Source organism: Ogataea polymorpha (assembly GCF_001664045.1).
Source record: "Ogataea polymorpha strain NCYC 495 leu1.1 chromosome Unknown OGAPOscaffold_5, whole genome shotgun sequence".
NCBI classification, from domain to species: domain Eukaryota; kingdom Fungi; phylum Ascomycota; class Pichiomycetes; order Pichiales; family Pichiaceae; genus Ogataea; species Ogataea polymorpha.
The window spans coordinates 716,597-729,105 of record NW_017264702.1 but is presented as its reverse complement, the minus strand read 5'-3'; the positions used below and the strand labels follow the sequence as shown (position 1 = coordinate 729,105).

The following is a 12,509-nucleotide window of genomic DNA, read 5'->3' as shown; positions in this document are numbered from 1 at the left end:
TAATCTCTTTGGGAATCGCAACTTGATGTTGAGTTTGTTCTGGTACGGGTCAAATTTGGCGAGGTAGACAGTCAAAATCTGGGGTAATTTGATGAAATTGGATGATCTGTACGACACGTTCGGCTGGCTCAGAAACGCTTTCAGCTCAGCGTAGCGACCTGTCTGGTAGTCGTTAATTGTAGAATGGTCTTCTTTTTTGAACTTGAAAAACCCTCGTTTTTTCGATTCCTGAGAAGAGACCATTTCCTCGAGCTGTTTCAGCTCCGCACTTAATTTCTCGCATTTTGGGCAGTTCCACGCATTTCCGAGCCGATCAGATAGTTCTTCAGGCTCAAGGTTTCGTAGAATAAGATCATTCAGATAGTATTCGCTGCCGTTCAAATTCAGATTCATCATCGTCGAGTTATCGTAATTCAGCGATACATAGCCACAACGTCCACACTTGAGCCTCGTTTCTTGCTGAATTTGGAACAGCTTGTTGATTGGAGAGACCCCTTCCGACTTCAACAGCTGCGAGTTCCAAGACAGATATTCCTTGCTGCTACCATAGTCTGTAAATGGGTCTGTTTCCGGGTTATTCGTCTTGAAGCTTTGTCGGTTAGCGGGCGAATCATCTATGCGCAGCTCGTCATGCAATCTGTTTAGGATAAAATATAGAAATTGAGAAGTATCTTGTTGTTCATGAGGAATTTTGAGATCTGGCTTCAGATATGAGCATAGCCTTACAAAATTGTTGGGACGAACAACAGCGTGGCCCTTGGCATAAAAAAATTCGTTAAACAATGCGTAAAATGCGAGGACAAGGGAATCGTCGTTGGACCGTAGGATTGGCTGGAATCTGGATGGATCCATCACGAAATTGCGGAAATATGACAGATTAAACAAGCACTGGACCATAGAGTTGATGTAGCACGTGCTTCCGTAATTGTGAAGTCTCACCAAAGGAAGAGAGAGCCCGGGAGGGAGAGACGGAGTTGAGCTCCGGAAAGATGTGGCAGGCTTGGAAGGTGTGGAAATGGTTCCTGTGAATGTTTTTGCGCGGTCGTTACCAAAGAGTTGAGACCAACGTTCAAAGCCTCCTTCTAGAGTTCTTGGCTCAACTTTGATATCACCCCATCTTTTTCGTTTTTCAATAGCACTTTCCACCAGCTTGAACACATGCTTCGCTCCTTGAGACTCGCCAAACACGACAACAAAAGTGTACTGGTTGAAAGACGCAAGCTTTGCCGAAAAATCTATATTTCCTACCTGAAGACAGAAAACGAGGTCCTCAAAATCATGTACTGCTTGCACGCTTTCCGGCTGAATGTTAATAATGTCTTCATGTTCTATGTGCGATTTCAGGAACTTATCAAAGGTTCGAACATCTATCAGAAGTATCTTTTCCCGGAGATCAAATAGACGTGTTGATAGCTCATCGCAATCGAAACTTAAGTGATCCACCACCGGATACAGGTCCTGATTTAAGTCTGATTCAATAAGACTTGATGCTTCTTCCATTGCAAGATCCAATAGCTCCTTGTATTTGCTTTTGTTTAATATTTGGTGCGATACGTTGCTGAGGGTGCCTATGAATCCTTGATCTTCTTGATTTCTGACGTCGGCACGCTGCAATATGTATTTGAGAATGAAATAATTGTAGATATACAATTGGATCACCATACTAGGGTCCTCGAAATCTGCCAGTGCTTTCAGAGCATTGAGATAGTTTGTTGAGATCTCTATCCAGTCGATGATGACTAGATCTGTGGCACGTGAGTTGAACGGTTTGTTCTCAGTAAGAAGAGAATGTGATCGAAGCCTGTCATTGCGCTGGACAATCAATTGGAACTGGCATTGGACTATGGATTTAATTTCCTCTACTGATAAAGTGTCCATAAAAAAATAGATAGATACTAAACTAGCTCAAAGCCTGTTTGTTAGTGACTAAAAAAAATATTTGCAAGAAAAAAAAATAACTAGCCGGGATGACCAGAAAGGCCACCACCAATATGATCGACCATCTGGCCGTGACAGAGTCGTTGGGGTATAAGGTTTTTCGTAAGCAGACTCGATCATTATGGACGGAAGAGAAGGACGAGGCTCTCAAAAAGGCAGTTATTGAGCAGTTTCTCAAACAGGAAAACCTGGAAAAGTACGATAAACAACGCATAAAGCCTGATCGCATAGATTGGGCCTCGATAGCTGAGATGTTCCCAGAGTTTAGTGCCATGCGCTGTCGCAAGAGATGGGTGAGCGCCTTAGACCCTCGGCTGCGACGGGGAAAGTGGACTCCCGAGGAGGACCAGCAACTGCTGAAGGCATATCAGGAAGTCGGGCCTGCTTGGGCCAAGGTCTCAGAGAGAGTGGAAGGAAGAACAGAGGACCAATGCTCTAAGCGTTACATCGAGGTCTTGAACCCGGAGAACACCGACAGAACAAAGCCATGGAGTTTGGAAGAGGATTTGCAGCTAATTAAAAGCGTCCAGGTACATGGAACCAGATGGAGAACTGTGGCCGCTGCGATCCAGGGACGTCCAAGTCTCACGTGTAGGAACCGCTGGAGAAAAATCATGACTGACGTTGCGCGCAAACAGGCCTCCAGGCCGATCATGGTAGCTGTGGGAGCTATAGAGGCTACAGGGGAAGACACCAATCCGACAACAAACAAGCTGGCTAGTTCAGAACAACATCATCTTCCCCACAAGCTGCCCCAGGTGAGTTTTCAGCGCCAGCCGCTTGCCCGGCCAGGAAGCAGCCGATCTCCCGGCAGATCGAACACGGAATGGCGATTTGACATGCTGGATCCAAAAACAAACGAGCCTATTAGAGATTTCCACGGAACCATACAGTCGCAGGAACAGGTACACCAAATCATCGATCTGGCCAGGTTCAACGGGGTCAACATCACCATCCACCAGCACATTCACCACCACTACAGTCCACAGACTTCTGCTTTGGATCCAACAACGTCTTTGAACAGATACTCGCACTTCAACTATCTTCCGCCATTGACAGAGGTTCCGAAGCTCACGTCTCACTCGCCAAGAGACAACACCACGGAGTCCAACGGAAGCAGCACGCAAACGCGAGGTGCAAAAAGCACACCTCCTCATACTACCGACGAGGAAGACGAGGACGTGGAAGAGGACCAAGATTTCTGGGAATCGATGAGATCGCTGACCCAGCCCACCGCGCCCACCGTTTCTAGCAAACCCGTCTCCCGACACCATCCTCTGCATTACCAGGACAAGTATGTCACCGAAGTGACAGAGTATTCTCATGGGGTGGCGGAGTCACGTGCTGAGGAAGAGGAAGAGGAGCTGGACGACGGTTACGGGTACGGGTGGTCGTACATGTCTCAAAAGAGCCAAGCAGACAGCGAAAGGTACGTGATGCCGTTCAATCCGTCGTGACGAGCAAAGGGCTGTAAATTAATAATATTATCTAAATTAGATAGATCAATCTACCGCGAATCACTTTCTTTTGAAGAAGTAAGAGCTGGACATGAACTCGGTGCTCTGATTGTAGAGGTAGTCTCCAAGCTCCAAATATTTGTACGCGTATTTCTCGAGCTCCGGTTGGTTGAGGAGCTTCACGTTGGGTTCGATTCCAGTATTTTTCTTGATGCCGGCAAGAAACCCGGCGAGCAGAGCAAGGTCCACGGAGATGTGTACTGCTTTGGAGATCTGAGGTTAGTGGTGCTGGCAGTATTTTACTTACAAAAGCCATGTGAGTATTTGAAACAACGATAAGAGTCAGGAGAATTGTAGTCAAAAAATGAGAAAAAAATACCACCACAGCCAGCCAGGGCAGCTGATATTGGATTCCCCAGAATCGTAGAAAATTTGATCCAATTGCTTCACTGCTAGGTTGTGGGAGAAACGACGCTCCGGTGTGGGAGGACTCTTGATCGTAGGCCTGCTAAATTTTCTGTCTGGCTTGCTTCAGCTAGCACTAGTGTAATTTTTTTTTTAGTTTTCTATCTTGTGGAAGATATGTCAGGACCGCCTAGATTTCAGCGCTACGACAAGCGTCATTACAACGACGAGTACTATGATGATCGCTATTACTACCGCAATGACTACTATGAGCAGGACCGGCGATATTACTACGATGAGCCTCGACTTCCAACCGGTCCCCGTGCGACCACTGCACCTAGAGGCAATGCTCAACCGACATTCAAACGAGCCAAAGTCAGCAACAAAAACGTTATGGAGGACGAAGAGGAAGATAAATGGCAGCCCGAAATGCTGTTTATGCGTCATGTGGATATCAAGGGCCCTGTTTTCGAGCGAATAAACCAAGTCGGAGAAGGAACCTATGGAAAAGTGTACAAGGCGAAAAACAAAATCACCGGGCAACTGGTAGCACTGAAACGTCTGCGACTCGAGTCTGAACGTGAGGGCTTTCCGATCACTGCGAGCCGGGAGATTGGCCTGTTGCAGTCTTTCGACCACCCAAACATCGTTGGGCTGAGCGAGATGATGGTGGAAAAAAATGCAGTCTACATGGTTTTCACGTACATGAACCACGATTTGGCAGGTATCCTACAGCAGGCAGAGATTGTGATCAGCGATGGCGAGAAGAAGAATATTTTCAAGCAGCTTTTGCGCGGCATCAACTATTTGCACACCAAAAAAGTTATTCACAGAGATATAAAGGGCTCCAACATTTTGCTAGATGAGAAGGGAGTGCTCAAGATTACAGACTTTGGGCTTGCACGGCGTATGAAGAACATTAATAGCAACGTCGAATCGCCAAACTACACTAATAGAGTCATCACCTTGTGGTATCGTCCGCCTGAAATATTATTGGGATCCACAGATTATGGACGGGAGGTGGACATTTGGGGAATTGGATGTTTGCTGATTGAGCTGTTCACACGACATGCTATATTTCAAGGAACAGATGAAGTTGATCAGTTATGGAAAGTGTACGATATCATGGGAACGATAACCACTGACGAGTGGCCAGATTGCGATAAATTGCCGTGGTTTGAGATGCTTAGACCGAACAGCCACAAACCATCGCTGTTCCGATCCAAGTTTGGGTCTCTTTTGAGCCCCCAGTGTTTTGACCTGGCTACCAAACTTTTGTCGAAAAACCCGAAAAATCGAATCAGCGCGTCTGAAGCTCTAAGACACCCATATTTTGTGGAGGAGCCACTAGAACAGAAATTGCAATTTTTGAGTAAGATCGAGGGCGAATGGCATGAGTTTGAGGCAAAGAAAAAGCGCAAACTGTTGCGGGAGGCAAAACAAAAAGAGATGACAAACGTGTCGGGCTAAATTTGAGCGGTAAAGATATATGGTCAGATTTGGCCCCCTAAAAAGATCCACCGCATTTCTTGTAAATCACCACCATGAAAGTGACTCCTTTGCTTATTCTAGGCCTTGGCCTCCAAATTGTCAACTGCCAAGAGCCCAGCCATGACCATTCTGATGCTACCATATACAGCGAGGAACATTTTGGTCCGCAATTTTCTCAGTGTGCTTCTCAAGTATTTAGCGATATTGGTGAATCAACATTGGATGATGGTGACCAAAGTCGTTGTCAGTTGCACAGGGCCGTCTTTGAAAAATGTTCTGGAACTTTGGAACACGCCGATCCGATGTACTACTCTGTTGCACGACTGTTGAAGGACCATTCCTGTTGGGCGGGACAACCAGACTCTGCCGAAATTGCCATCGGCGAAAGACTTGTCAACCATATTGTGCGGATCCTGAGTAAGGGAACACGGAGAGACTTGAGAGTGTTTTTCGAGACCACCGAGCTCAATTTGCCAGGACGGTTGACCAAGCGTGGCAGCCCGTTCGAATTCATGATCAGCGAGGATAAAAAGTCCACGAAGAAGACTGAACAGAAGGGTGCTGAGGATGAGGCCAAGGCTCGGGCGCTGGAGAGGTACATCAATCAACGCATCGAAAAAGCCAAGGCAGAAAAATCAAAGCAGCCTGATGGCAAAGTGGTTGACCAGTCCAAGACTACTCAAGCGGAGAAAAAGCCCAAGCCAACAAGTCTTTCAAAACCTAAGAAACAGGGAAAGAACAACGGTAAGAAAGCCTCGCCTGAAGCTACCCTAACCAGTGTTGTACCGGAACCTATCAAGACGGCCAAGCTGAAGGCAGATAACGTTGAAGTTTCTGACCAAGGCATCTTTGACAAAATTCGCGACAAGATCGAAAAGCACAAGGGCCATTACGACGGCGATGACTGCGATGACGAAAGTGCTTCCCCTCCTGAGACCGTTGAGGTGACCACAACACAGGTTAAAAAAAAGGTGCACACAGAAACTGAAACGGAGACGGACTATGACACCGAAACTGCAACAGACACTACAACAGTGTACAAGATTACACATCTTCCCACGACAATGTACCAGTTTCTGACGAAGCATAAGTGGGAAATGCTCACCAAGACCGAGTACGAGTATGTCACCGACACCGAGTACGACACAGTCACCAAAACCTGTCTCGATATAGAGACTACCACCGAAAGAGAACTGGACATTGAGCGCACAACCAAGACGGTTGCGAAAAAGACAATCACCAAGTACGACACAAACACGGAAACTACAACAGAGACGGAGATTGAGTGTAAAACTACAACTAAGGAAAAGACCAAGACGGTGGCTACGACTGAGCTGGCTACCACAACACAGACTGCCACCACTACACAGACCACCACCATCACCACCTCCATCACCGGTTCTGGCTCCGTGACGATGACGTCGACCGTGACATTGTTCAACGAATTCACATCCCGCTTCTGCTCCATACTCGGCCGACTGGGTGTTGACTGTCCGGCGATTCCTACACTGGCTGCCATGCAGCTGCAACAGCGCGATTTCAGGGAGCCAACGGCAATTGCCTACGCGAACTATTTCAACGGGTCGATTTCGGTTCCCACAACAACTGCTGAGGCTAGCAGGCAGTACAGCACGGCCAAAGTCACCGAGTCCAGTGACTCTACCCTGCAAACAAGCACGGTGGGTGTATCGTCAACGGTCAGAAACGTGACGTTCCAAAACGCTGCCGGTGTGTCGCCGGACTCGAGTCTATCAGCAGTAGTCAGCGTCGTCGGCTTCGCATTTGCGCTTCACTGCTTTATGTTTGAGTGATCTGTTTTCCTTTCTCATTGCTTCTCTATAGCTGGCTCTTCGCACTGAATAGACGTGTGCTGCTCAATAAAATTTTATCGTGAAAAAAATCGAATTTTTATTCCGTTCTTCACCACCATGGCTTCTATAGGTATCGCTTTTGGTAACTCCACCTCGTCCATTGCTATTGCCAAGGACGACGGCAAGATTGATGTCATTGCTAACCCTGACGGTGACCGTTTCATTGCCTCTGCGCTTTCGTACGTTGGAGACGACGAGTACCACGGTGCGCAGGCCCAGGCCCAGCTGGTTAGAAACCCTAATTCCACCATCGTCAATTTCAGAGACTATATCGGTCTTCCGTTCGACAAGATCGACCCTACATACTCTCAAAATTCTGCTCATCCGATCAATTTGGACGGAAAGACTGGCTATTCCATCAATGACAAACAGGTCACTGTGGATGAGATCGCCACGAGACACTTGAAACAGATCAAGGCTGCTGCCGAGGACTATATCGGCGAGAAGATTGAGGGAGCCGTCATTGCGGTGCCAACGAACTTTTCGGAAGGACAAAAGGCTGCATTAAAGAAGATCTCCAGCGACGCAGACATCAAGGTTCTGCAGCTGATCAACGAGCCTACGGCTGCTCTATTTGCGCATCTAGTTGCCAAGGATGCACTGGACAAGGACAGGCTGTTTGTGGTTGCTGACTTTGGTGGTGTTCGTTCGGACGCTGCTGTTATTGCTGTGAGAGGCGGTATTCTCACCATTCTCGCCACTGCTCATGACTACGAGCTCGGTGGTGACAAGCTGGATGACTGCTTGGTGGAGTACTTTGCCAAGGAGTTCCAGAAAAAGTACAAGGTGGACCCAACGGCCAACGCCAGATCGCTGGCCAAGCTTAAGAGTGCGTGTATCATCACCAAGAAGACTCTTTCCAACGTCCAGACCTCGACAATTTCAATCGACTCGCTTGCAGAGGGCTACGACTTCCATTCGACGATCAACAGACTGCGGTTTGAGGTTGCAGGCCGCTCAGTGTTCACCAGAATGTCTGCCTTTGTCGAGTCTGTGGTTGCCAAAGCTGGCTTAGAGACTCTTGACATCGACGAAGTGCTGCTTGTGGGCGGCTCCTCGAACATCCCAAAGGTCGCGGCCAACGTTGCGGCCGTTTTCCCGGAATCCACCGTGATCAGCTCTCCATCCACCGACAGCAAGCTGTGCAACCCCAACGAGCTGATCTGCAGAGGCGCTGCCCTGCAGGCGTCGATCGTCGCGTCGTTCGACGTGGAAGAGATTGAGGAGTCGACGCAGCCTGTGGTCACGAACACACAGCACATTGCCAAGCCAATCGGCATAAAGACCGGCGAGGGTGAATTCCTGACGGTTGTTTCGAGAGAGACGGCGTACCCGATCAGAAAAAGCGTGACATTGAAGGCTGGTGCGGACGACGTCTTCATCGAGCTTTACGAGGGCGAGCGCAAGGTTAAGGAGACCGTTGTTGAGGCCGAGAAGTTCTCGGACGACGAGGACAGCGAGGAGGAGGAGCCAGAGATTGTCAAGAGCGTGCATTACGTTCCCGGCACGCTGCTGGCGCAGATGGCTCTGAGAGGCGTTGGCGAGGGCAGCTCCGTGGAGGTGATTGTCAACATCAACAAGGACGGCAAGCTCCAGCTGGTGGGACGCAGCGGCGACAAGGTTGTCAAGGGAGATGTATAAATAAATAGACCCGAGTAGCTTAATTGCACCCTGAAATTGGGCTGCGGCTCATAAGATTAGAAACTATCTCGGGAAATTTCCATGGCTTAGCCTGCATGAATTGCGCTAGGCGTGGCTGTGTCACATCAATAATTTTGACGGGGCGCCTGGGCTCTGTCCCCGCAGGTAGAGAACCCTTTTTTGAGCATGCCAAGTCTGATTTCCGCTTTTGCAGCCAATCAGCTCATTCTGCTAAATTAGGTGATGATCAATATAAAGAGACACTCCTGCCCTGATTTATTCACACTGCCCTATGTCTACTGCTATCAGCTATTATCGCAGAAGGGTCTCTTTCAACAATCTCGATGTCGACATCATCGACGACCACTCAGTGCCCAACGCGCCCGCAGAATCGGTATCTACGCCCAAGCCGATTCTCAAAAACAGAGATCAGGGGCTCACCGCGGGCGGCGACCGCTACCGTAAGAAAAGCCTGGTCGACATGTCCGACGACGAAATCCTACAGCTGGACTCGCAATTTGCCATGAAACGGGTCAACATCGACGACTTCAAGTTCGAAACAGACTACTCGCTTGTTGTCGACCCATTCAACCAGTCCAAGCTCGCGCGCAAAACATACCACAAACTCGCCAGTGACTACCCCACACGCCCCACTATCCGCACCAGCTCGCTGTGTTTCAGCTTCCAGCACCCTGACTGGTCGCAGAAAATCAGCAACAACCGCTTTTATCTCGTGTTGATCTCGTCGAAGGCGTCGTCGTTGGGCGCAATAGACTACTACTTAGACTCCAAGGCCAAGGATGGTGATAACGTGATTATTTGTTGCTCCATAAACGACGAAAAATACAAGGACGAGTATTTACCGGAATTAATGGAGATCATCCTCGACAAGTTCTACAAGCACGATCCGGATCTCAAGGTGCAGATCAACTTCGAGTTCTGCCGCAGCGTCAATTACCTCCGAGACATCCTCAACTTATACAACCCGACCGCCATCCTGGTAGGGTCTTCGCATAGTAAACGCCGGTTCGGGTCGATCGTCGGCCTCCGGTCTATCATTCCGATAGTGTACGTGAACGAGGACTACGAGGAGCGGCGTCCGCAGCTCATCGATCGCACCAACGGCATCCAGTTCAAGCAGCCGTTTCCAGAAAACAGCAACACACCATTCATCACGATCGAAGAGGCAGACGAGCCATACGCGTGCGAGCCCCACGACAAGAAGTTTTCGTTGGAGTCGTCTGCCGTGGACTCGACTTCCTCGTCCTCGTCTGCATCGGTCAGCTCCATGAACAGCTTCCGCAAGTTCAAGACCAACGACACGTCACATTCGCTCTTGTTTGAGAAGCTCAACGACCTGCCGTACATTGACGACCACGAAAATGCGTCCGAAGGCGCCACCAAAGTGAAATCCATGCTCGGGGACGACGACTCGCTCTCTGCAGTCAAGGTGCTCTCGAGCAGCAGCGGACAGTCTCCCTGCGGCTCAATCTCTGTGGGGGGCCCTGTGGGGGGTCCCAACAGCAACAAATTGTCGCTGGCGTCGATCGACCGCGCGACCGGCATGGCGGCGCCACATGCGCTGGGCAAGACCAAGTCCAACAGCATCGTGGACCAGTACAACCGCCGCATGAGCGTACAAAAGAAGGACGAGCCAGGGGCCAAAGTGCCCGTCAGCGTGCCGGCCCGGAAATCGCCGCCTGCACAGACAAAACAGGAGCCTCCGCCAGGCACGCCGCCTAAAAAGGGCTTTTTCAAAAAATTGATACGGTTTTAATGAAACGTCGCTATATTAGGTGTTACTCATAGTTGCTAGGATATCTGTAATCGGAGATCTCATAGAAGTTCTCCTTGATGGCCCGCGGAGTCACAAATCTCGACAGAATCGACGCTGAGCCGGCTTTGTCGTTCGTTCCCGACATCCTGCTTCCACCGAACGGCTGCTGACCAACAACTGCTCCCGTGGACTTGTCGTTGATGTAGAAGTTTCCAGCGGAATACCTGAGCTCCTCCTGCACTTTTCTGATGATTTTGCGGTCGGAAGCGAAAACAGAGCCTGTCAGACCGTATTTGGTGGCAGAGTCGATCTGGGGCAGAATTTGGTCGAGGTCCTCATAAACGTAGACCGTCAGCAGCGGGCCAAAAAATTCAGTCGTCATAAACGAATGGAGAGGGTTCGACGTCTCAACAATCGTTGGTTTGACAAAGTAGCCCTCGGACGCGTTGGCAAGGCCGCCGCACAGCAGCTCAAGGTCGGCGTCGTCCTTGATGGAGTCGATCGCCGCGCTCAGCTTGTCGAAAGAGTTTTTGTGGATCACAGGGCCCATGAACTGGTGCAGGCCGTTGGTGGCCGAGGTGTTGGTGGGCACGATCTCGTTGGTATGTTTCACGAGCTGTTTTTTGAACTCTGGCCAGACCTCAGCGTCTACATACAGACGCGAGGTTGCAGAGCATTTCTGGCCCTGGTACTCGAATGCGCCGCGAATCGTCGACAAAACAGCGTGGCTCACATTGGCAGACTTATCCACCAGATGGAAGTTCTTGCCACCTGTCTCTCCGACAATCCTTGGGAAGTCTCTGTATTTGCCCTGGGCGGTGTTGTTGGCGATTTTAGCCCAAATGTCGCCAAAAACCTGCGTCGAGCCGGTGAAATGCAGAGCGTTGAAATTTTTGTCTGACAAAACACAGTTGGTGATCATCTCTGGGTCGCCTGGAATAAAGTTTATCACGCCTTCTGGCAGTCCGGCTTCTCTCAAAACCTGGAACATCGTGTAGTTAGACAGCACGGCATACTGTGACGGTTTCCAGACCACGGTGTTGCCCATCAGGGCTGGAGCACCCACCAAATTGGCAGCAATGGCCGTGAAGTTGAACGGAGTGACCGCGTACACGAATCCCTCCAACGGTCTGTACTCAACGCGGTTCCAGACACCGTTGCTTGACTCTGGCGGCTGCGTGTTGTACAACTGGTGCGCGTACTTGATGTTGAACCGGAAGAAGTCCGCCAGCTCTGCCACGGCGTCGATCTCTGCCTGGTAGACGTTTTTGCCCTGGCCGATGATTGTGGCGGCCAGCATACGGTGTCTGTACTTGGTGGAGATGAGGTCTGCGGCCTTGTAGAAGATGGCGGCTCTGTCGTCGAACGAGGTGTTGAGCCATTCTTTCTTGGCCTTCTGTGCTGCGTCGATCGCCTCAACGACGTCTTTTTCCGTCGCAGTGGCGTACTCCGCAATCACCTGTTTGTGGTTGCCCGGATTGACCTGGGTTTTGAGGTCTCTGTTGTAGTACTCCTTGCCGCCAATCACGAGCGGGATTTTGGTCGTGGTGTCGGAGAAAGAGAACAGCTCGCTCTTGAGCAGGTCCCAGTCAAGCTGGTCGTGCTTGGCGAACGGCCTGACGATCTCGTTCGTGACGTGCTTTGGCGTCTGGAAGTAGGCCAGCTGGGCCACTCCGCGTCTGTGCAACAGCAGGAAAGAGCGCATGGAAAATTGTGAGCTGGTGAATGTGGCCGGTGTATTTATATAAGTAGCTGCACTAGAGCTGATTTTTTTTTTTGTGCGGAAGTCGTAGCCGAAATGCCAGGCCGGGAAGTCCTCAGCGAGAAAGGGCAAAGACGAAGAACATGGCCATGGAAGGGTGCATCACAGGCAAGGGCCTCAGCAGGAACCGTCTACAAAGGTTTGTCTCGGGCTTGTCTGCTGACCAC

At 49.9% G+C, this 12,509-nt stretch overlaps 9 protein-coding genes across 9 annotated transcripts; 6 read left to right on the top strand and 3 right to left on the bottom strand.

Annotated features, from left to right (window-relative positions):
- Positions 1–67: 67 nt before the first annotated feature.
- Positions 68–1,863, bottom strand: OGAPODRAFT_16887 (uncharacterized protein; the record flags this gene model as incomplete). Its single annotated transcript, XM_018354729.1, has 1 exon — positions 68–1,863. A coding segment is annotated over exon 1 (712 nt), but the record flags the coding sequence as incomplete, so codon positions are not given.
- Positions 1,864–1,974: 111 nt separating this feature from the next.
- OGAPODRAFT_16886 (uncharacterized protein) lies at positions 1,975–3,668 on the top strand. Its single transcript, XM_018354728.1, has one exon. It carries the CDS (start codon positions 1,992–1,994, stop codon positions 3,393–3,395), a length of 1,404 nt encoding a protein of 467 aa, XP_018209991.1. The 5' UTR covers positions 1,975–1,991; the 3' UTR covers positions 3,396–3,668.
- On the bottom strand, positions 3,456–3,711 carry OGAPODRAFT_9293 (uncharacterized protein; the record flags this gene model as incomplete). Its single annotated transcript, XM_018357247.1, has 2 exons — positions 3,456–3,668; positions 3,703–3,711. The coding sequence occupies 2 exons, from the start codon at positions 3,709–3,711 to the stop codon at positions 3,456–3,458; spliced, it is 222 nt and encodes a 73-aa protein (XP_018209990.1).
- Positions 3,712–4,079: 368 nt separating this feature from the next.
- OGAPODRAFT_83053 (uncharacterized protein) lies at positions 4,080–6,687 on the top strand (the record flags this gene model as incomplete). Its single annotated transcript, XM_018356675.1, has 1 exon — positions 4,080–6,687. A coding segment is annotated over exon 1 (1,341 nt), but the record flags the coding sequence as incomplete, so codon positions are not given.
- On the top strand, positions 4,239–5,270 carry OGAPODRAFT_50079 (uncharacterized protein; the record flags this gene model as incomplete). The annotated part of the gene is made up of 1 exon (XM_018355652.1): positions 4,239–5,270. One exon carries the CDS (start codon positions 4,239–4,241, stop codon positions 5,268–5,270), a length of 1,032 nt encoding a protein of 343 aa, XP_018209989.1.
- Positions 6,688–6,689: 2 nt separating the features above from the next.
- Positions 6,690–7,175, top strand: OGAPODRAFT_16885 (uncharacterized protein; the record flags this gene model as incomplete). The annotated part of the gene is made up of 1 exon (XM_018354727.1): positions 6,690–7,175. A coding segment is annotated over exon 1 (392 nt), but the record flags the coding sequence as incomplete, so codon positions are not given.
- A 33-nt stretch (positions 7,176–7,208) lies between these two features.
- OGAPODRAFT_16884 (uncharacterized protein) lies at positions 7,209–8,858 on the top strand. The gene has a single exon (XM_018354726.1). The coding sequence runs from the start codon at positions 7,220–7,222 to the stop codon at positions 8,801–8,803; it is 1,584 nt and encodes a 527-aa protein (XP_018209986.1). The 5' UTR covers positions 7,209–7,219; the 3' UTR covers positions 8,804–8,858.
- A 237-nt stretch (positions 8,859–9,095) lies between these two features.
- OGAPODRAFT_9289 (uncharacterized protein) lies at positions 9,096–10,580 on the top strand (the record flags this gene model as incomplete). The annotated part of the gene is made up of 1 exon (XM_018357240.1): positions 9,096–10,580. The coding sequence occupies one exon, from the start codon at positions 9,096–9,098 to the stop codon at positions 10,578–10,580; it is 1,485 nt and encodes a 494-aa protein (XP_018209985.1).
- A 7-nt stretch (positions 10,581–10,587) lies between these two features.
- OGAPODRAFT_101511 (uncharacterized protein) lies at positions 10,588–12,285 on the bottom strand (the record flags this gene model as incomplete). Its single annotated transcript, XM_018353052.1, has 1 exon — positions 10,588–12,285. One exon carries the CDS (start codon positions 12,283–12,285, stop codon positions 10,603–10,605), a length of 1,683 nt encoding a protein of 560 aa, XP_018209984.1. The 3' UTR covers positions 10,588–10,602.
- Between the last annotated feature and the right edge of the window lie 224 nt (positions 12,286–12,509).